Source organism: Eulemur rufifrons, chromosome 5, assembly GCF_041146395.1.
Source record: "Eulemur rufifrons isolate Redbay chromosome 5, OSU_ERuf_1, whole genome shotgun sequence".
In the NCBI taxonomy this organism is placed as follows: domain Eukaryota; kingdom Metazoa; phylum Chordata; class Mammalia; order Primates; family Lemuridae; genus Eulemur; species Eulemur rufifrons.
The window spans coordinates 11,063,612-11,088,564 of NC_090987.1; the positions used below are offsets into that span (position 1 = coordinate 11,063,612).

Genomic DNA, 24,953 nt, shown 5'->3' on the forward strand with positions numbered 1-24,953 from the left:
AGATTCCTTCTCTGACCACCCTTTCTAGGAGAACATTTCCATCATTCTCTAACCCTTATCTTGCTTTATTTTTCCTTTATAATATATATTACTACAAAAGTATACCATTTCTTTGTCTACTCTTACCTTCCTACCAGAATGTATTCGCCTTTCATTCACCACAGCATCCCTAGTGACTATACCAGCACCCAGCACTAGGATTAGTGTTTCGTAAGTATTTCTTGAATGAATGAAGTACCCCAGAGTATTCTTAAGCACTATTAAATCCCTGCGCTGCGCTACAGAAACAGTAGCATAACACACATTTTCTAATAGCATTTTAAAAAGAAAATATAAGCCTTTATAAGAAATTACAATATGCTAGCTAGGGAAAACCCAATACAGTTATTTACCTGTTCCCAACACTGTGGTAAAAGTTCAGCTTCTACACGTGTTGGTCCAACATGACGTGCAAATGCCACACAACCTGTCAGTATCATTTGCCTGAAAAATAATACAAAAAAATAAAGGCTTGTGTTTGTGTAAGAAAGCACAACTAGGACTAAGGGTTAAAAAGACTCATCTCTGTAATTCACATAAAGTACAATGTTTTTGTAGTCAAATTAGACCTTTCTAACAACAAACTAGACTCTCACCAAGAGAGTAAATTCCTTAAGACCAGCCACTCAAGCAGTGGCAACATCATTTGTGTCAGACTTTGTAAAAGAATTTCTGTATAGGTATGAAGCTGACTCTCATAACCTTCTACATTAACTTCCGACGTACATATTCTGAGATTACAATATGCCCAATGCTTCAGTTTCTACTCAACTTCAGTTTCTAGCCACTAAAACAACCAGTGATTATTCCCTTAGTCTTTCTGTAGTTAAAAACTGTGGTACCATATTAGTAGAATCGTGGTTTTTTTGTTTTTTTTTTGAGACAGGGTCTCATTCTGTCACTCAGGCTAGGGCATAGTGGCATCATCATAGCTCAATGCAACCTCAAACTCCTGGGCTCAAGGGATCCTCCTGCCCCAGCCTCCCAAGTAGCTGGGACCACAATCATATACCACCAACCCTGGCTAATTTTTGTATTTTTAGTAGAGGTGGGGGTCTTGCTATGCTGCCTAGGTTAGCCTCGAACTCCTAGCCTCAACTGATTCTCCTGCCTCGGCCAAAGTGCTAGGATTACAGGTGTGAGCCACCACGCCTCGCTGGTATTTTTAAAATCAGAATTTTTTTCTGATACCCAAATGATACCCAAGACAACCATGGTAGGTAGTTTCTGACATGGCTCCCAATGATCCCATCTCCTCATATTCTTGTCCCTGTGTAATCCTATCCCATTGAGTGTAGACTGGACCTATAGAATATGGCCAAACTGACAGGATGTCACTTTTGAGGTTATGTTACAAAAGTCCATCTTGCTGGACTCTATTGCCTTTTCAGCTGGCATGCTTTGTTAAAGCAAGCTGCCATATTGGAGAGACTCATGTGGCAAGGAATTAAAAGTGGCTTCTGGCCAAAAGCCAGTAAGCAACTGAGGCCCTCAGTCTAATAATCCTTGACAAACTGAATCCTGGCAATGACCAACCATATGATTGCGATTAAAAGCAAATCCTTCTCCAGTTGAGCCCTGAGATGAGTATAGCCCCAGCCAACCCTTTGACTACAGCCTTGTAAGAGATCCTAAAGCAGAGGACACAGATTCAGGACCTGCAGAAATCATAAGATAAAAATGGGTTATTCTGAATCTCTTTCTTTTGGGGTACTTTGATATAGAACAATAGTTAACTAATAACTAATATACTATTTTAACTTGAATTGATAGATTTATAACTTTAAAAAAGTATAAAATTTTAAGTAATATTTTTCACTCTTCAGAATGAAGTTCCATTTAAAATGACTTTAAAATGCAAAATTTTATGTTCTTCCACTTTTGATTGTCTAACACTTTAGAACAGTAAAACCTGATGGGAAAAAAGGCTATGTTTTTAATAGATGTTTTAAAGTAACCAACTTCAAAGAAAACCAAAATAGAATGCTTATTTAAACCATATTAATTATAAAATCAGTGCTTTAAGCCTAGGCATTGCTCATTGCTATTTCTCAATTTATGTAAATTTAAATTAACTGCAAAATGACTTCAAATTTCTATTTGGTTTAGTCTGATTAGTTATTAATATTCTCTTAGGTTATTTTAGGAGAATAATGACAAAGATCTTTTGGACAACACTGGGGAAACAGTGAGCCGATGTGTCTTCATTGTATATTGATTGTAGCAGCTTCTCATTTACCACAAATTCGTGTAATATTTATCTACTTGATTTTCCTTTATATTTGTTTATCATCATCCTCTGTGTCTATTTCTCAACTTTTGTTTTGCTTTTCTACTTCCTTCCATTTTAGGAAGCCAAATAAAGTGAATAAAAGAAATGTGGACAAAGAAATTAGCAAGGCTTGTGGCCAGCACTATAGCTGCCTGCTTGCTAATGAAAATTTTCTAATATCTGATAATTGTTTTTGTCCCCTCTACGGTATTAAAATAGGAGGGCATACATGTTTGATAATTGTACTTGCTGAATTTTCTTAAAATGTAAGCATTTTGAACATTTATATGAGGTACGCACTTACATAGAACTTTACATGAAATGACCAAATCATGAGTCACCGTCCCTACATTAAATATGTACAAACTTCAATAGGAAAAAATGTTAGGCCCCTTAAAACAAACATCTTAGTAGAGTTAATATTCAAAATTCTAGAAAATATGACAGCTTTGAAATGTAATCCAAAACAGAAAAGATCAGATGGCCTACAGAGTATTAACAGCACTGGAAACAGCCTCCTATGATAGTAAAAAATAAATGTTGTTCCTATTTGTGGAAAATCATAGGACAGGGATTGTTTGATTAGTAAATGACACAGGTAGAAATATGGTATCAATTATGGTTGTTAGCAAAGAACTGGAAAAGCACCATTATTGAGCATAAAATTAAGTTTTTCTTGGGATACTGTCAAAGAAGCCTGCAATTCATTAAGTAAGGAAAAATAACAACTGCTTATATGTCAAATATTATGCTAACTTAAAAATTTTGTCCTTTTCATTTGTTATTTATATTACACAGTTAATCAATTTATCAGTCTATTTTCATAAATAATTATATTTCTGTAAGGTGAAAGTAGATTTAAGTATGGACCTGGGCCAGGCATGGGCTGGGCACAGTGGCTCACGCCTGTAATCCCAGCACTCTGGGAGACCGAGGCAGGAGGATTGCTTGAGCTCAGGGGCTTGAGACCAGCCTGAACAAGAGTGAGACCTTGTCTCTGCCAAAAGTCGAAAAATTAGCCAAGCGTTGAGCATGCCTGTCATCCCAGTTACTTGGGAGGCTGAGGCAGGAGGATCGCTTGAGCCCTGGAGTTTGCACTTGCAGTGACCTATGATGACGCCACTGCAGCCTGGGTGACAGAGTGAGCAAGACTCTGTCTCAAAAAAATAAATAAATAAATAAATAAAGTGTGCACAGGAATATTCAATTCCTGATGTAACTTAACCCAATGTAAGGCTAATAGGTGCTTTTGGCCACCAGGTGGCAGCTATTAGCTTTATATGCAGAGCTTATGAAAATTGGCTCTAAGACTAAAGAGGTTTTTGCCTTGCAAATCCAGAAATAAAAATACAATAAATGGTATTTAATTATTAATTAAGTTACCAAGAGAGGAAATGGTATTTTTCTTTTTTTTTTTTTATTTAATTTTACAGAATCAAAGAGTCTAACAGTATATCTTGTTAGATACAGTATGTCCTCATAATGTATACATTATTTCTTGTACAATGATATGAAATAATATGGGAAATATTCATGATAAATTATTAAGTGAACAGTGCAAGTTAAAAACAATAGTTTCATATTTTTTTCCCCACCCCCCCTTTCCCGAGTCAGCACCTTCAAGTGTTACCACTCCCCAAACGGTGCGCAATGCACTCATTGTGTAGGAGGAAATGGTATTTTTCAAGGAGAAATAATATACTAATTTTCCTATACCACCAAATTGTCCTTAGAAAATTTTCAGTTTGCGATGAATGGTACTAATACAGTGATTTAACCACCCTTATTCCCACTTGATTAGCACGTGAGGCCACTGGTGTCAAATCATAAAGAACAATTCTATTGTTTTGCAAAGTATAAGCAAAAATCATTTTTCGGTAACATACAAATTATAACACACAAAAATTCAACTGCCTTTTTTAAATCTAACTGGTGCTTACTCCACCAACTCAGCCACTAGGTGATTTTGTTCAAGTCCACACTTGTACAACTTCTCTTGACATTTAAATGTTTTACTCTCTGAGGGTAGACATCTATCATTGTTGTTTGATCAAAATCCATTCCCCTTTCCTCTGATGTGTCGCCCTGATCTGTGGCCATCCCCCTCACTACTCTAAGGAATAACTAATTTCTCTACTTAGGAATCTTTGGTTGTGGGCATTTGACTCAGGACTAACCCAAACACCATACTGTATCCCTCTAGCCACATGGTAATGATTCACTGATAACACAGTGATCTAAAAATTAATATATTAAATATGTTATTTCTTATAAAGCACAACCATTAAGAGGCCATAATGTATCTAGTTCATCTGTGGGAAAAAGAGGACATACTTAAGAGAAATCAAGAATGAAAAATAAAGACAAAGGAATATTTGAATTAAAAGTCCAAAAGTAACTAATACAAAACTAACTCAACATGAGTAATTGAAATAAAAAGAATGAAAATACTGCAGAACATTGTGAATGAGTCCATTGTTCCCTTTGCTTATTAAAAAAAATTTGGGCAATGTTTCCTCTATTAATATACATAACTTCAAACTTCAAAGACTTTCATAACTTTATGAAACCAGGATTTAACTGTATTGACTGGCACCAACTTGCTGAGGATTAATAAACTTGCTCATTTTAAAACACAAAATGACTCGAATAAAATGTGTGGCTAAGTTAATAAAAATGCCATTAGAAGGGAAAAATTTAAAGGGTTGTAGCAAAAATTTACTGAGGAAAAACCAAGACCTTTACACACGCATTTTTGTGAACTTCTATTCAATGAAACAGTAATTAATGCCAAAATGCTTTCAAGGCTGTGAATCTGTTGATATAACACCATTCAGGCCATGTACAAAGGTACTGGTGGTTTTTCAAAACATTTTACGGAAAAGTCAAGGCATAATATTGTAGGAACATATACATTTACATTTTGTCCACCACCATGTGTTATGAGCTATGGTTAAAGAGTTTCTGGAAATTATTGAAACTATGGAAGTTTGGGCAAACAATTCTTCAATTCTGCAAGTGGCCAATGAATACAGTGCTTTACTTATATTTGAAATTTATCACTTACAACATGGATTCACTTTTCAGTAGTGTCAATTCTATTACCTTGTCTTCAATGTAAATTCAAAAATATTGCATATTTTAATTTTTTTTCTTTCTGATATCTTCCCTTATTCCAGACAGTCTTTTTCCTCTAAGCCTCCTTCTTTTGGCTACCTTTCTCCTGTTTTATAATAACCATGAATTCTTGCCTCTATTTTAGGATACAAAACAATGTTTCTAAATGTTTCTTTGGTTTTTGTAATAAAATAATTTTCAAGATATTTATTATGAATTTTTAGAATAATTACTATTTTTGTGTGCAGTGTAATTTTTATGGGGCTCCTGGTTTTCAGTGGACTAATCAAGAAATTGATCTAGCTCCAGTTTGAGAGAAAGGAAGGGGCCACAGCTAATAGCTTCACTCTTAGAGATATCGTAGGTATATCAAAGAGACAATAGTTTCATGTGGTTCTGCTGAATTTGGGTGTGCTTTTTCCTTTTCTCAATGCCCAGTTCTCTTGACAGTGATGAGAATTTATGTTATAAAAGATTTGAGGTGGTCTGGAGCTTCATTCAGTCAAATATAACAGGAACAACTAACACCCCCGCCCCTGCCCCGCGTACTTCTAGGGCTATTTCTGGTCTTTACTTGGCTTACAGGGTTTTACAAAAGAAGATCACATATTCTAGAATAAAAGATACCATTTGCCCATCTCCCTCTAATTCTTGTTTACTGGGAATAATAATAATCTCTAAATGGATGAAGAAACAGAAACACTCACTGGAGACCAAATGAGGACAGAAGTAACTGACTGCCTTAGACAAAAGTACTGGTTGTCTGACTTAGCAGATTCTACCTACTTTTTTAGCCAACTGAAACATACTTCTCTCAAAGTGAAAACTACAAGGGACTTAGATTGGTCTTCCTAATCTAGTTTCATTCAATGACATAAGGTTAAGAGAAAAATTTCTTAGGTGTTTCACATGGTTGACTTTAGTTAACTTTGTTTCCCACAAATGTTTAATGTTTATATCTTGGGGTTTTTTAATACCTTTTTTATGTCTTCATAGCAAATTCCAAAATGAAGAATTATTGACCTATTACCACCTTGAATCAGAAGTTTTCTCTCTCAACAAACAAGATTTATAAAAAACTCCACTTGTTTTCTGTTGAAAGAATCTCACTATAAGGTAAACCTTAAGAGCTACTGCTCAGAATCTATCAAGGTTTTATTTTGTGTCTTTATAGGTGTTAGGACTCATTAAAAACAACACTGAGAACATATGTAGGCAAGATGAGGTCAGGCTTCTCTAAAAATCTGCTCTCCCTGAGGGAGGGTTGTGTTTCTATCTGGGGAACATTAGAATGTCTGAGGGATTACTAGGTATGCCCAATTTTCTGCTACACCACCTACCTAGACCTTGTTGTTGCATTTGGAAGGCGGAGGAAGAGATTGCTTTCTAGACAATATATGATTTACCTATACCATCCTTGAGGTCCCTTTTTAACATCCTCACACAGTTTGCTCTCTCTCCCTTATACTGAGGGTTTGGTCATAACCTAATCACTAATTATTAGGGGATTCTACAAGAAATCAGAAAAATGTATTAATAAGTTTTTAGACCAAAAATAACTATCCTGTAATTTTCAGAAGAGAATATTTATGTTTTTAAAAGAAATAAAACCCACTAAAATTTAATATCATTTTAATGTGAGCTAGTCTCTCAAAAATACAAGATAATTTAAATAATGTCCTTCAACCTGTATCTGTCCAGCAACCTTGAGAAACTATTAATATTTTGGGAAGAAGGAGGGACAGAATTCCCTCTCGAAGATTTAAATAACGAGAGTTGTCGTAATCATAGCAGATGATAAGTACTCTGATTTTAGTAGGATTTGTATATGCTTTTAAAAGGATTTTTGTTTTAGGTTTTATTTATTATCCATAGGCTAAATTTCCCAGAGTAATTTCCCTATTATCTGTTCATTTGTTGCAGTAAATTCCAAGACCCCTTAAAAAAGAGGGATGGGAGGAAAGGGAACTTGATGACAGCACTGCAGCTTGAGATCCATTTTATGGGTTTTGAAACCATGAAGGAGTGATACCATGATGGAAAGTGCCAGTACCACCAATAGATATTGGAAATAAAAGAAGGCATTTAGATTAAAATGCTAATCTCGATGCCTAATTAGTAAAATTAATGTCAAAAATGCATTTATTTCCCAAAGAAGTAGTCACACCTACCTTTGTTCATCATCTGGCCTCTTAATCAAATTGAAAAGTATGTGGAGAAGCTGATCTCTCTCTTTAGGCTCAGGATGTAGGCATGCTGTACACAATATGAGGGGGATCAACTCCTAAAGAAATAAGAGGGTAGAAAAATTCAAAATAAAAATACATTGTAGAATATTCTTTTTTCCCCCAAAAATATTCTTAAATGGACATTCATAGTGAACTAATCCTCAATATACAAAAGAGCTAATTTTAATTCTGTAAGGTTGGTAATTCAACCAACTCTAAAAACATTAAAATATTTATGTGCTGATTGTGTAGAAGGTATAAATCACAATGTAATAAAAGTTGTTTAAGATTCAACTAACCTTGTTTTTGTATCCAGTACTTCCCAAGGGTCCACTAGCTTTTACCCTGAATAACATTCCATCATGTGACAAACTGACATTGTAATATCAATTTTGGAAGTGTTTTTAAACTAATTTACAGAAATTCACTATATTTAAAAACTTAAAAACATAACAAAATAAAGACACTTCCCATTTCTACAAAGACAATATAATGTCTTCCTTAAGATTAGATATAATCTAAAAATTCTGTATCCTTAGCACTTAATCCAGTGGCTCATTAAAAAGAAGGCCCTATCCACAGTATTGAATCCTCTCAGTACTACTACAGACAGAGATCACCAGAAATATTTGATGTGGAAAAGTAACTTTTAAACAGTACTGTTTGTTGCACATTCAACATACAGAGGAAATTCAACATTTTGTAAGAAATTGCCAAAATTTTATTTCTCTCTTCCTAGGAAATATTTGTTTCACATTCTAATTAAATTAAGATGAAATTCTTAACACTAAAATATATTCAAAATATATTGTTTTTCATTTTGGAATGGATTTTCAAATATAAGGAGAATAAAAGTACAAAAGTGATAACATATTTTTGGAGAGGAATCCTCTAAGTTATAAAGATAATATTTTGCAGGCATATTAAAGAAATCATTATGATATAGTAACTGAAGAATAATTACCTCCATTTCTTTTCCCCTCTGCCTCAGCACCCACCAAAAAGTACAAACATATTTAAAACAGGAATTGATCACTGTGTAATAATGCATGATTATTATTGTCTATGATAATATAACCTGAAGAAAATAATAATGTAACCTAAAGAAAAGCACGATAAAAAGTCCACAGTGTAGGAGAAACATTTTTTCATTGGGAAAATGTTTCCTTAGAAAGAGATGATACGATTTTTAGAGGAGTTGAGACTGACATTTAAAGGCACTAGAAGTCCCTTTCTATTATTTCTAGTCTTTATATGTTATTTTAAAATTATAATTATGTGGTATAAATCTTAAATTTGAAGGAACAAAGTTATAGATGAAAGGAGCTAGGAATAAATCTGATAAGTAAAGAAGAACTTAAAACATCCATTCTGTCATTTTCAATCTTCCTATTTGGGTACCTCTGTAGGTTTTATATTAGTGCATAACTGAAAAGCTAAAAAATAAAAAATAATTAGGAAATACAATTTTGCACTGGGAACAGGAGACAGAGTGTATATATATATATATATAGATCCCAGATTGTTAACTAATGTATTCACTAGAGGCTCAATATGATGCTTGATGGATTAGTTCTGATTTTGTAGGAAAAAATAAACAACTTTTTATAAAATATTAAATATTCTGTCTGACTTGAAAGTGTAACAATATTATGATAGGAGACCATTAATACCAAGGACTGTTCTAATCCTTAGTTGATTCCATTTAGGCTGCTGAGAGCTAATGATACTAATGAGAGGTCTAAAACATTGCATCATCAAGGTATCCTCCTGAGAACAGAAACTTAAGAATAAAAAGTAGTTACTCTGGAAGCACTAACAAAAAAAGAAACTACTCCAACGCTTGAAAACCAAGAAAGGCCCTAAAAATTTTATTTGTACTTTTTCTTCATGTCAGATCTTTCTCTCCCAAAGGTTTTCTTGCTTCCTCCTAATCCTCCCTTCCTCCTTTCCCACTGTCTCTACATGCATATTTCTTATATTTCCCCCATTCCCTCCCTAGTCTATTACTCTTTAAAGATAAAGTTATACTCAATAGGAAAAAAATCAAATAATCCTATTAAAAATGGTCAAAGGAATAGACATTTCTTAAAAGAAGACATACAGTTGGCCAATAGGCATGTGAAAAAATGCTCAACATCGCTAGTCATCAAAGAAATGCAAATCAAAACTATGAGACATCACCTCACCCCAGTTAAAATGGCTTTTATCCAAAAGACAGGTAATAACGAATGCTGGCAAGGATGTGGAGAAAAGGGAACCCTTGTACACTGCTGGTGGGAATGTAAATTAGTGCAACCACTACGAACAAGAGTATGGAGGTTCCTTCAAAAACTAAAATAGAACTACCACATGACTCAGCAATCCCACTGCTGGGTATATATCCAAAGGAGGGGAATTCAGTATATTGAAAAGCTATCTGCACTCCCATGTTTATTGCAGCACTATTCACAATAGCTTAGATGTGGAATCAAACTAAGTGTCCATCAATGGATGAATGATGGATAAAGAAATTGTGGTACATATACACCATGGAATATAATATCGCCACAAAAAAGAATGAAATCCTGCCATTTGCAACAACATGGATGGAACTGCAAAACATTATTATGTTAAGTGAAATAAACCAAGCACAGAAAGACAAATCTCACATGTTCTCACTCATGTGTCGGAGCTTAATACTAAAAACAATTGATTTCGTGGAGACAGAGAATAGAATGAGGGTAAGCTACTAGAGGCTTGGAAGGATAGCAGGGAAGGGGAGATAAAGTAGGGATAGCTACTGGGTGCAAAAATATAGTTAGTTAGATAAAATGAACAATACTTGATAGCACAACAAAGTGACTAGAATCAACAAGTTAGGGTATAATTTAAAATAAATAAGAGTGAAACTGGAATGTCCCTAACACATAGAAACAATAAATGCCTGAGGTAGTGGATACTCCAATTACCCTGATTTGATTAATTCACACTGTATGCCTGTAATGAAACATCATATGTACCCTGTAAAGATATATTAATACAACTATTATATACTCATAATAATTTTTTAAAAGATCAAGTTATGAAGGTAAGATATTTGCTATAGTTGTAAATATACATGCACAGTTTAAAATATGATGTATAATTTTATCTTCTTTATCTCAAAACCAAGCAAACCAAAATAACTACGTTGCTGTTTATTCCTTATCCCTTAATATTTTGTCTTTTTCCTTCTTTTTTTCTTTATCACAAGGCTTAATGATCCTTAATCAAAGAGGAAGTTGATGGCATACATTCATATGGAGACTCTCTTAACCGAAATATGGTTATAGAGTGTCAAACTAAGAATACTGGCCAGGGAGCTAGAGGAGTTCCAGTTTCAGTTTATTCCTTAGTACCAAAGAAACTGAGGAAAGGCACAAATTCCTCTGACTTTTAGTTTCCTCAAGTAAAGTTGTAGGAATTAAGATTAGTGCAGAAACAAAAAATACTTCACATACATTTTGCAATTTCCTTATATACTGCTGTTAATTTTTCCTTTTGAGAAAAAAGTTGGCCTCAAAAAGCCTTCTCAAAACAACGCTTACCAAAGCACTTCTCAACACGGCAGCCATTACCAATCAATTCAAATTGACACATTAAAGGGAAAACATTTGTCAGTACATGTCCCCCTGAATTCTAAAATTCTGTGAATTTAGGGCTTTGAAGAAAAATACTTTTTGCTTTTCTTAATCACAGTTAGTAATAATTTATATTGCCAGATGGCAATATATTTTGCAATATATTGCCAGATGGCAATAAATTTATTTCTTGCTGGCAAAATTAACAATATACGGGAAGTCACTGTCAATAATTTTTGGTTGATACTGCATGCCAAGGAGAATTGGGTACACCCTGGCACATCATGGCTATGATAGTTACAATTTAGTGTGTAAAGTATGCCAGATGGCTTCCTCCTCTTACAGCAACATAGAACTGAGAAGATGTCCAGAAAGTGATAGAAAAATGTAGAAAGAGTGCTCTGTTTCTGAAAGAGCTAGCAAAGAACACTACTAGGATTTTAATCAGTAGATTGAGACTGCCCCTAATACCCTAATTTTTCTATCATTCATTTATTTAATCACAACTTTTATTTGTACCACTACTGAAATAATGAATTCTGTAAGTATATGTCTATTGTGTTATTTATCCTCATTTATTTATTGTATATTTATGTCTTTCAGGCCTCTGAAGCACGCATATCCACACCAAGATTTACTAAGTCCATATTTACCATTTTTATACTATTCATAAATCTATAGACCTGAATCAATATTCTTCCTTTGGCATCATCTCTATGATTTAAGAAGTCTAGTCTTAAAAACATTCCTGGTAATTCTGAATACAGCATTTAAAAAATGGTGGTCAAATTTCAATCAAAAGACAAGATGATAATGTTTTTAGAATATCTTTAAAGTATTAAATATTAAAAAAGAATTGAGAATAGAGCAGTGTTATACATATCTAAAAGCATACTAGATTTGACATCTCTTATAATATTAAAATAATAATAATAACAACCATGGTAAGAAAATATATATGGTTTCGGTAATATTAGATCCAAAAGGTAATTTTTTTACTATGCTGCTCAGGCCAGAATGCTATGGGTATTCACAGACCTGATCATAGTACACTATAGCCCCTAACTCCTGGGCTCAAGCGATCCTCCTGGCTTTAGCCTCCCAAGTAGCTGGGACTACAGGTGTGTACCACTGTGCCCAGTTAACGTGTCCATATTTCAAGCAACAAGAAGCTTAAATATTTTAAAACATGCTTTGGAAACCTGGATAGTACTCACTAATGTGTACTAAAGTGAAATATAAAACTGAATTCCTATGACCATGAGAGAGAAAATCAGTATAGTAGTCCTACTGCAGAATTTCTAAGATTTAGAATTCATTACTAGAAGAGGATTAACATATTGCACTTTATTCAAGTAAATGACATTTGCTATAACTTATATTGATTTTACAATTTTAATAACCAAGCTAGTTCTCTCTATTTGAAGGAGCTCCCACTCCTCAAATCCTAGGTTATTCACGGAATTTTGTAAAATATTAAACAGGAAAGGCTTCTAGCATTGTAATTGTCTTTCCAATTGTACAAGCAAAACAAAGTAACTTCTAATGATAAAGAAATGTCTTTAGAGATAGTAAATCTCTTTAGAAATTATTTACATTTGATTTTATTAATATTTTTACTTAACTTTCCTACTCTTATAGTGAACTTCTAAACTATCTCCTAGATATAGTCTGTTTTTCCAAGACTTTATCACTTGAGGATTTTATTTTTTTCTTTTCTTTTATTTTTTTTTTGAGACAGAGTCTTGCTCTGTTGCCCGGGCTAGAGTGAGTGCCATGGCGTCAGCCTAGCTCACAGCAACCTCAAACTCCTGGGCTCAAGCAATCCTTCTGCCTCAGCCTCCCAAGCAGCTGGGACTACAGGCATGTGCCACCATGCCCGGCTCATTTTTTCTATATATATTTTTAGTTGTCCATATAATTTCTTTCTATTTTTAGTAGAGACGGGGTCTCGCTCTTGCTCAGGCTGGTCTTGAACTCCTGACCTCCAGCAATCCACCCGCCTCGGCCTCCCAGAGTGCTAGGATTACAGGCGTGAGCCACCACGCCCGGCCGAGGATTTTAAATCTTGAAAAAAAAAACTATCTAAGAATATAAGATTAGTGTCTATTCACACTAGAAAAGTAGAAAAAAGTCATCTAAAAAGAATCTTATAAAAAGTGAATGATTAGATAGTAAAGGGAAGAAATAGAAGCAAGAAATGAGAGAAGGGAAATTTTAACATTAAAAAAACCATGGGAGGCCGGGCGCGGTGGCTCACGCCTGTAATCCTAGCACTCTGGGAGGCCGAGGCGGGTGGATTGCTCAAGGTCAGGAGTTCGAGACCAGCCTGAGCGAGACCCCGTCTCTACTAAAAATAGAAAGACATTATATGGACACCTAAAAATCTATATAGAAAAAATTAGCCGGGCATAGTGGCGCATGCCTGTAGTCCCAGCTACTCGGGAGGCTGAGGCAGTAGGATCGCTTAAGCCCAGGAGTTTGAGGTTGCTGTGAGCTAAGCTGACGCCACGGCACTCACTCTAGCCCGGGCAACAGAGCGAGACTCTGTCCAAAAAAAAAAAAAAAACCATGGTAATGTTGATAAGATAAGGCTCTAAGATTTGAAAGGAATCCAAACAGAGAAGGAAAGATTACATTTAGATCAGATGCCAAGGAGTAAATGTTTTGAGTATTTTAGGCCAAGAAGGAAAATTCTACACGGTCCTAGAAAGGTAACACATTAGTCCAATAAAGCAGAGTTCCCAGGTTTCCCTAATTTTGCCACTAAAATCATTTCCTAGAACTCAATGACATTTAAAAATTTAGGGTAGTTGTTATTCTTGAAATTTCTTTCTAGTCTTTTGGCTAAGAATTAAGCAATAATGAATTATAAATTCAAGTAATGACAAGTTACTTATATTTACTTTATCCTTCAACTAAAATATCATTTTTAGCTAATTTAAAATTAAAACCCACATATTGTTGTTATTCACTTAATAAATTTTGAAAAAGAAATAATTCAATCTAATTTTGTTATAATTGAGCTCAGTATTACAAGATAGTACCTTTCATTAAACTTCATTTGATTTTCTTATGCTATATATAAGAAACATTTCTTATTTAGTGATGTGTGTTTGGAGAAGATCTACAATCACATAGAATATCCACAATTCATTTAAAAATGGCTTTTTTTTTTTTTTTTTTTTTTTTTTTTTTTTTTTTTTTTGTTGAGACAGAGTCTCACTTTGTTGCCCAGGCTAGAGTGAGTGCCGTGGCGTCAGCTTAGCTCACAGCAACCTCAGACTCCTTGGCTTAAGCGATCCTACTGCCTCAGCCTCCCGAGTAGCTGGGACTACAGGCATGCGCCACTATGCCCGGCTAATTTTTTCTATATAGATTTTTAGTTGTCCATATAATGTCTTTCTATTTTTAGTAGAGACGGGGTCTCGCTCAGGCTGGTCTCGAACTCCTGACCTTGAGCAATCCACCCGCCTCGGCCTCCCAGAGTGCTAGGATTACAGGCGTGAGCCACCGCGCCCGGCCTAAAAATGGCTTTTTTGAATCAAAAATGTTTTGAAAATGATGTGATCTATCCTTAAGGAAACCAGTATAATTCTTTTGAGTAATCCAAAGGCAAGAGCATACGTTGAAACAATTGGGGAGGGAGAGGAAATGATTGAAAAAGGAAGGAAGACTAATAAGCAAAAAAAAAAAAAAAAAAAAAAAGAAAATCTGTTCTGAAGCAGCTAAGATATACTTGGCGATATCAAATATAATTTGACAATTAGAATATTGATAAGCCAAGATACCAGTGTGTAAAATTTAATAAATAGCACAGAAAGCACAGAAGAACCCAAACAAAAGATAGTAAAAGACAAAGAAAAGCTAGCAGAAGTTAAATTTTGACATAGAGAGTACTTGTGGATCAACTGAGAAGTGCTCAGGAAATAGTAAGTTGAGAGAGTTAATATTAACATAAGCAAATTGCATGCAGAGAATTTCTTTGGCTAGAAAGGCAACCTATACTAACGCAGAAATTAATAAATGAGGTGCTAAACTTGAAGATGAATCTGAAAGGGAGCATAATGCCTTAATAGGATAAGCAATAGGGAACAACAAAAACGTAAGTTCTTTACATTTTAAGTATGAAAATAAGATCAAGATGTTTTGAGGAAGAGTTTACATTAACAGTTGTATTCAGGATAAAATGGAAGAGCACTCTGTAAGCAAGGAGTGTCAGTGAAAGTTGGTTGCTACAACTAATGCATAATAAAGTAGCCTGGAATAGAGAAAGTCTATAAAACTATAGTTTGTAGTTCACATACTCAAATGACTAAGATGGCCAAGAAGGTCATATAAATATGTAAAATAAAGGGTGTCAGGAAAACAATAATGCAAACATGGTGATAAACAGAAATAACACCAGGCTTCAGTGACTAGTAATAAGGTACAGTAGCAATTGTGGCTAACTAGAGATCCCATGTCCCACATAGAGAGGATAGGAACTACTAAGCTCCAATTAAAAAGAATCATTTGAAAATGTAAACTCAGTGCAACCAGACGCATGAGTTTTTAAGAAAAACTAGAAATTTTATCTTTTTAGGTAAAATATCTCAATTTTTAAAAGTTTAATAACTAGCACATCATTTTTAACACCAATGAATAAGGCAAACAAAACCTATCTGTGAGCCTGTGTTGGTCTGTGGATAGACAGTGTACAATCTCTGCTTTAAATTTTTTTTTTTTGAGACAGAGTCTCACTCTGTTGCCGAGGCTAGAGTGAGTGCCGTGGCATCAGCCTAGCTCACAGCAACCTCAAACTCCTGAGCTCAAGCGATCCTCCTGTCTCAGCCTCCCGAGTAGCTGGGACTACAGGCATGCACCACCATGCCCGGCTAATTTTTTCTATATATATTTTTAGCTGTCCATATAATTTCTTTCTATTTTTAGTAGAGATGGGGTCTCGATCTTGCTCAGGCTGGTCTCGAACTCCTGAGCTCAAACGATCCGCCCACCTCGGCCTCCCAGAGTGCTAGGATTACAGGCGTGAGCCACCGCGCCCGGCCTTGCTTTAAATTTTTAGTTGACACTTGTCAGCATGTTCCTATTAATGTATAAAGGAAAAAAATACAAACAGACATTACATAGACTCATATAGGAAAAAAACCAGATTACTCACACATTTCAAGAGCTGCTAAAATGTCTATTCTTAGAATTATTAATATCTGTAATTCCTGGGGCTCAATCTTTAGTAAGCCTCATTGAAGTACTTAAATGACTTTAAATCTCAATATTGCTAAAGAACTGTGATTTACTCCCCAAATTAAATATACACACAAATATAAATATTAAACAGGTAAAGAAGATGGGCCAATCTTATCTACTTTAGTATACTAATTTACTACATTTATTCACTATATTAGTGTATAAATAGCAGAGTTATGATTATCTGGGACTATTATTAGTCACAAGTAAAAAATTTTCTATGAAGCAAACATGAACAGCAATGTAAAAAAATCAAAGTTTGGTTTCTCATAAGACAGGCAGGTCATCAGAGGTACCAACTACTTTATAAAGTTTTAGAGAATTGCTTTTCTCTTTTGCCTGTTTTATTACAGTTTTAGTGAGATATATTTCATCTATCATAAAATCCATGCATTTCAAGTGTACGTTCAGTGTTCTTTTTTCATATATTCAGAGTGGTACAACCATCACCACAATCTAATTTTAGAACATTTGCAATATTCCAAAAGGAAAGCTTGTCCCTATTAACAGTCACTCCTCACTTCCATTTCCATCCCAGCCCTGGACTCCTCCCCTTTGCTCTTCCAATTTAGCTAGCTGATAGCAAATACTATGGCATAGAATGAATATGAAAGTTAACTTTTGATGTAGTATTATAAAAAAATGCTTTCAGAAGTAATCCTTTATGAAATTTGATTTTTAAATGATAGAATTTCCCCTTCAAATGACTTTAAGCAGAGATTGTGAAAAATCAACTTCTTTAGTCTATTTACTATATACATATGTCAAATGATAAATATATTTATTTCATAATTTGGCTCAAAAGATTCAAGTTTCTTCAACCAACCCATTAATACAAACTATTATATAAGCCACATATAGAAAATTAGGCCATCATTTTATTTTATTTTTTCCCAAAATGAATAGGCAAGGAAGACTTTTTAAATACAAGTTAGTAAAAATAGACTACCATTATTTCACAGAACCTAAAATGTACATTTAAAAAAAACTTTTTATTATCTCTGAAATTAGGATGTACCTTATAACAGATAACATGCCATAATTTAATTCTTAAAGGTATATAATTGTTACAACCAATTACATCTTAGATTTGAAATATGGTATACTAAATTTCAAAAGTTATAACTGTAACGTGAAGATTGAGTGCGGTTGTTACTTTTTCCCCACTCCCTTTGAAACAGTCATAAAATCAGTTGAATGGGGTTATGAAGAGCATTTTTTTCTTGTTTATTTAGGGATTTTTTTTCTTTATTTCTCTGAAATATAAAATGTTTGTTATTGCTTATCTTCTATTTCACCTTTTTGTAATTAGTAAAGGCAATATTTGATTTATAAAATTTTTAATTATATATGTATGCATATATTGGCACATGATGTAAAATGACTTTCTTACTGAAGGCATAATCAAATAAAGTTTGAAAACAGTAATTTAAAACATTTACAAGATGAAATATAATGCACCTTAAGAATAAAAACATTCTTTATATAATGACATAAAAAACAAAATATAACGGTAAGTGGAAAAAAGCAAAGTAAAAAACAATACATAGAGTATCATTTGTTTAAATTATAGAAAAAAGATCATATATTTGAATTTGTTTATACATGTACAAAATATATCTGAAAGAATATAATACCATTCTACAATAATAGCTGTAAACTTCAATACTTGCAAAATAGATAGAACTTCTAGACAGAAGATCAGTAAGGAAATAGATGACCTGAACCTTATAGAACAACTAGACCACATATAGACAACTAGACATATAAAGAACACATTCCACCCAAAAACAGCAGAATATATGTTCTTCTCAAATGCACAGGGAACATTCTCCAGGATAGACCGTATGTTAGGCCACAGACAGTGCTTAGCAAATTTAAAAAGATCAAAATCAAAGTATCTTCTGACTACAATGGAATGAAATTAAAAATCAGTAATATAAGGAAAAATAGAAATTTCATAAATTTGTAGCTATTAAATAACACACTCTTAAATAACCAATGGAACAAAGAAGAAATCACTAAGAAAATTAGAGAACACTTTGAGGTGAATAAAAATGGAAACACAACATAACAAAATTAATGAGATGCAGCAAAAGAAATATTCAGAGGGAAATTTATAGCTGTAAAGGCATACATTAAAAAAGAAGAAAGATCTCAAGTCAACAATTTTGCTTTATATCTTACAGAACTACAGAAGGACCAAACTAAACCCAAGGCCAGAAGAAGAAAGGAAATAATAAAGATTATAGATAAATGAAATATAGGCTAAAAAATAATAAAGAGAATTAACAAAATCAAAGTTGTTTCTTGAAAAGATCAACAAAATTGACAAACTTTTTAGCTAGACTGACTTAAAAAAGAGAGAGAAGATGAAAATAACTAGAATTAGAAATGAAAGCAGGGATGTTAGTACCAACCTTAAGAAATTAAAGGAATTATAAGTGAATACTATAAATAATTGTTTATCAACAAATCAGATAAACAAGATGAAACGAACTAATTCCTAGATCACACAAATTACCAAAACTCAGTAAGTAGAAAATTTCAACAGATATAAAACAAGAGACTGAATCAATAATCAAAGATTTCCCAACAAAGAAAAGTCTAGGACCAGATGACTTCATTGTTGAATTCTAAAAAACATTTAAAGAATTAAAATCAATCCTCCTCAAACTAATTCAAAAAATGGAAGAGGAGGAAACAGTTCCTACACATTCTATGGAGCCAGTCTTAACCCCATACAAAAGCCAGACAAAGATACTACAAGACAATAAAACTATAGAACAGTGTTCCTTATGGATATGGACACAGAAAAGCTCAACAAAATACTATCAACACATTCAAAAGCACATTAAAAAGATTACAAACCAAGGCAAAGTGGGATATATCCCAGGAATGCAAGGGTGGTGCAACATAAAATCAGGCAATGTAATACAGGTATACCACGTTAATAGAATGAAGGGAAAAAAATCATATTATCATATCAACAGATGCAGAAAAAGCATGTGACAAAACTTCATGCATTTTCATGCTAAGAACACTTAGCAAACTAGGAATAGAAGGAAACTTCCTTCACATTATAAAAGGCACTTACTTATAAAAACCCTATAGCTAACACCAGTCAATGGTGAAAGACTGAAAGCTTTCCCCTAAGATCAGAAACAAGACAAGAGTATCTGATTTCTCAAAACACTGCTATTCAACATTGTATTGGAAGTCCTAGCCAAAGTAATTAAGCAAGAAGAAAAAACAAAAGCTACCCAAATTGGTAAGGAAGAAGCAAAACTATCTCTGTTTGCAGATGACATGATGAGAACTCCACAGAACAACTAGATCTAATAAAACATACTACTAGAACTAATAAATTCAGCAAAGTTGTAAGATATAAGATAAATGTACAAATCTCAAATTTGTATGTTGTTTCTATACACCATGAATAAATAACCTGAAAAGGAAATTAAAAACACAACTCCATTTACAATACCATCCAAAAGAATAAAATACCTAGCAATAAATTTTACCAGAGAAGTGAAAGAATTGTACACTGAAAACTACAAAATATTATTGCAAGAAGTTAAAGACCTAAATAAATGGAAAGACATCCCATGTCCATGAATTGGAAGACAATGTTAGGTTGGCAATACTCCTAAAATGATCTACAGATTTGATATAATCTCTACCAAAATTCCAATGATCTGTTTTGCAAAAAATGGAAAGAAAAATAAAGTTGGAGGACTCATACTTTCCAATTTCAAAACTTATTAGAAACTACAGTAGTCAAAACAGTGTGGTACTGGCATAAGGACAGCTATACAAGAACAATGGAATAGAATTTAGAGTCCAGAAAGTAAGCCAAACAATCTATGGCCAATTAAGTTTTCATAAAAGTGGCAAGACCATTCAATAGGGGAAAATTTTTCTCTTGAATAAATGTTGTTAGGCAATGAACAGCCATATGAGAAGAGAAAAGTTGGACCCTACCTCACTCCATATATAAAAATTAGCTCAAAATGGATCAAGGATCTAAATATATTGGAATAACCCCATGTTTTCTTCTAATAGTTTTATAAATTTGGTTTATATATATATATTCCTGACATTGGATTTAGCAGTAAATTCTTAAATTTGACACCAAAAGCACACACAACAAAAGAAAAACAAATCAGATCATAAAATTGAAAAACATTTGTCCATCAAAGGATATTATCAAGAATGTAAAAAGACAACCTACGGGATGGAAGAGAATATTTGCAAATTATATATGTAATAAATATCCAGAATATATAAATGCTAAACCATGTGAATGTATTACTTAATTAAAACCTTAAACCCTGTTTCTAATGCTTTATTTATTTAATCAGCTAAGATATTACTATGACCAGTTTACCAAGGAACATTTTAATTATATTTACATACCAATAAAAAGGCTTATGCTGACAAGAGAATATATATAAAACTTGAGAAATAAAAGTCAAAATATTAACCCTTCAATCATAAGAGCTGTTTAAAAAGATAGATTTAAGGAATGGAGGTGAAATATTTAAAAAGTAATTCAATATCAAGGATATAATGAAAAAAAATTGTCATTTTATGCCCAGGAATTGGTTTTAAACCAAACTAAGATATATTTCATTATTTACCAATTTAATTTTGAGGAAAAACAACTTTGTTTTATTATAAATGGCAACTTTTCTGATAAAATAGAATAATGCACAAATAATTAAATAAACAAAGATAAATGATCAGTTCTTCATGAAATGAGTATATATTTTTTAAACATAAAAAATTTAAAATCAGCCAGAAAAGCATCATACCACAAATTAGATATATATGTGCATGTGTGTATGTAAATATATCTATATATAATGTATCTCATTACTGATAATGCAAATTTATAAATATTTCATGCAGTACAATCATATTTTAGTGGTAGTCTTTTATGACAATATGGATAATTAAAATAAAAAAGCTAGAACTGCATCTCAAAATTAGGTTTTTGTGATACTTTAAGGATCATATTGAGGAAATACTGTAAAAGGGATGCAAACATTAATGCATTACATGGATTATGTTACAAGCTAAAAAAGGAAAAGAAGCTCAAACACCATTCTGCCAGGCAGAACTGCAAAACAATCTGAAATTGGACACTGATCCTTCAAGACATAGAAGACTTTCCATACTTATTAATATCTTACAACTGTTTTTTAAATAATTGGGTAAAAATAAAACCACCAGTAGGCAAACATAGTCTTTTTAATAAAAAATATCTCTAGGAATAAACATTTTTAAAGTTCTACATGTTTTCTTGAGGATCAGTACAAATTTCTAGTGCTAAATGGATAATTAAGGTCAGGATAAGCTTTAAATGGGTTTTGCCAATGCATTATGTACCTATCATACTGTAGGTCCCAAGAATTATGAGTAAAATCAGTGGTAAATATTAAGAGGATGACAGTAGAAACTTACATGATACATTCTAAAATATTCTTAATCTATTCTTTGTAAAAAAAAAATTTTGTGAACTGGAAATTTATTTCATAAACTGAATAATTAAAATAAATAATTTAACTTATTTGCAAATAAATCATCCACTGTCCTTTAAATGATATTACAGATAACTTTTCATTAGTCTTGCATTGGCTAAATATAACTATATTTAATAATAACTTGTAACTATAAAGATAGCTTCCTATATTGTTTATGGCTCATAACATATGCTATGTGGACTAAATATACTTGCATCTGTATTTTGGATATTTAAAGCATTTGTCAATAATAGGTTAATTACAAGAAAAATAAAAAAGGTATTTTTAAAAGTTATAGTCAATATTATGACTATCCTATAAGTGTAATTTATTGCCAAACATAATAAAACTAACATTTATAATAGGCAACTACAGGAATACATTTAAGAACAATTACATAATTAGTCCCTGTTAATTTTCAATACAAAGATTGTCCATTTCTGTAGACATATCAAACATATCATACCAAGGGCAGAGATAAATTAGTTAACTGGTAATATAAAAACCAGGCTGTATTCAAGACATAAATGGACCTACAGTAATAGTTAGTGCTGCAGAAGCTAACAATGCTTTAAGCAAAATTGGAAAAACATGAATCCCATGCAGTTTTACTGAACTCACCTGACAGAGGTGTAAAACCATTCTCTAGGAGCAGAGATGCATGCACAAAAGTAAGAATATGATTGCAAGTAGTAGACTTTAACAAAATAAAATATATCACTAAACTTCAAAATGACAAAAAATGGACAACATGATGATATTATTAGGATGAAAATATTTTTATGTGTCTCACCTCTCTCTTTGCCAATAGCACATTAGGAACAATATGTGGCAGGCAGCGTCCCAGCATTAACATAACGCTTTTTTCACTGTCTGCAATCCGAGACACCTAGAAAATGAGAGATTTAATAAACAACGACAGTGGAGAACTTCTGTGCATGATGGTATGTAATAATTCAGGCTACCCTGCTGCCCCTGCTCTAAACTCACATTCTAATATTATAACTTATGATAACAATAACAGTGTCCCAAAGAGCATCAACATTTCTGTGGGCCAGAAATGGATTTAAAATACTAATAAAAAACAAGGGTGAAAAGAGGCAGGCCTAATAGGCTTTTCTGGGAACAAATAGGAATAGCATAGGATTGGTGCATCTCCTCAGTGTTTGTTTTTGTCCTACAAAAGATGCCCACAAAGCTGTAATCATTGACTAAGGTAAGAGTTTGTGCACCAAAGTTGCACACAAGGAGTGGTCTAAGGAAGCTGATCCAGTTTTAAAATGAGGATTTCCAGAGTACATCTAAACCATCATGGGACAGATACCCATGGGAGGTCAAGTGGAACCAACAACAAAGCAGCTAGAAAGGGAGGAGTGAGAACAAAGGCAAAAGAAAAAAATAATAAAATGCCCTTTCAAGATGAGTCTACAACAACAGTTACAAAATAGTTGAAAAGAACAAATATGAAAGTTAACAAATTCATCTGTTGAAGACAATCACTCCTAATGAAGTGAAAATAATGGAGTAATCTAAGAATCACTGATATATAAACTGCATATTTAAATTGGTTTTCTGAATTCTTCCCAAGAGATGCTATCATTAGACATAACACTAAAAAGAGAGATTACAAAAAGTCACTTTAATATTAATAAACAAAGCTTTAATCCAAAGAACAAAATAGCCAACTACCTTCCTTAAAAATTTAAAATTTTAAGAGCTATTTCTTAGAGCATTACTTTAAATAATAGATTTGCTTTTGAAATATAGTCTTATCATAGATGCTTCTGTAGGAGATACTAAGAAGAAAAATAGCAGAACGTTTTAAGGAAGTTGTAAGAATATCAGGTATAATTTACCTCTGATCCTAAACGACTATCTGCTGACATTCGACAAAAAGACAGTAATGCTTGGTGGAAGGCAGGAGACAATTTCCTAGAAGATATCGGATGAAAAGGAGACAATACCAAAGAATTACCACTGACATTTAAGGAGAAAGTAAGTTGCATATTGTAATCCTTATTACTGCATTAATTCTACCCCACAAATGTTAACCAGATTTCTCAGCCACCAGTAACTTGAAGAACACTTCACTGGAGAACTGTACAGGAGGAAAAAAAAATATCAATAGTAACTGGTGATCTTCTTGCAGTAGCTTGATGTTATGTGAGTGAATGGCCCCTAAATGTTATTGGATCAAACCTGAAATGATATAGTAGTAGATGAATGACTGTGTAAAGTATTTGCAAAATCTGAAATGAGGCCTTTTCTCATCCCTGATTCTCTATGGTCCCAGAAAGGTAAACAAAGGTAAAGTGGATATAAAGGTGGACTTGGAATATTGCTGAGAGGAATTAAAGTTTCGAAGACATAGGTAATACTCACGATAAACCTTAATATTATAATATAAACCCACATAAAAGTAGTAAAATTTAAAGATAAATGAAGAAGAGGCTCATTCAATATTTATGGTATATTTTCAAAATACTTTTTTTTGCAATTGAAGATTTTAGCCTATTTATGTTTAATAAAGGAGGTTAAAACAACGTATTTCTAAAACAACACTGGTCTCTACTTAGTAGTATTCATAAAACTATGACTATGAATTGTACTTTAGTGCTCAAACTACAAAGAAAAGGCTAACCCCCAAAATTACATAATAAAGCTTATTTAGTATACACTACAGAGTGGCACTCAGGAATTTCTGTGATTATAGAGTGCTGTGCCAAAGCTTGAGCTTTTTTGCTCTTTTATGCTCCTCCCACATTCTCTCAGAGGAGGGAATATAATCTATTCACTTGCCCAAGCCAGGAACCTCAAATCAGCTTTTATCCTTCACTTTCTTTTAACCTCAAATCCAATCAATATTTTAACTTCTAATTCTCTTGTAAATCTATCCACTTCTTTCCATACCCATTGCCAA

At 33.1% G+C, this 24,953-nt stretch overlaps 1 protein-coding gene across 5 annotated transcripts in view; it reads right to left on the reverse strand.

The window, feature by feature from the left end:
- RELCH (RAB11 binding and LisH domain, coiled-coil and HEAT repeat containing) overlaps window positions 1-24,953 on the reverse strand; it is a 103,235-nt gene that overhangs the window by 49,643 nt on the left and 28,639 nt on the right. For 4 of the 5 annotated variants that reach the window (XM_069467925.1, XM_069467923.1, XM_069467921.1 and 1 more), the window contains exons 9-12: window positions 23,890-23,965; window positions 22,827-22,922; window positions 7,600-7,712; window positions 393-483 (exon numbers count right to left, since the gene is read on the reverse strand). In XM_069467925.1, the coding sequence (XP_069324026.1) occupies window positions 393-483; window positions 7,600-7,712; window positions 22,827-22,922; window positions 23,890-23,965 (376 nt within the window). Of the gene's footprint in view, window positions 1-392; window positions 484-7,599; window positions 7,713-22,654; window positions 22,679-22,826; window positions 22,923-23,889; window positions 23,966-24,953 lie in introns of all 5 variants that reach the window. The other variant, XM_069467922.1, reaches the window with a different exon arrangement.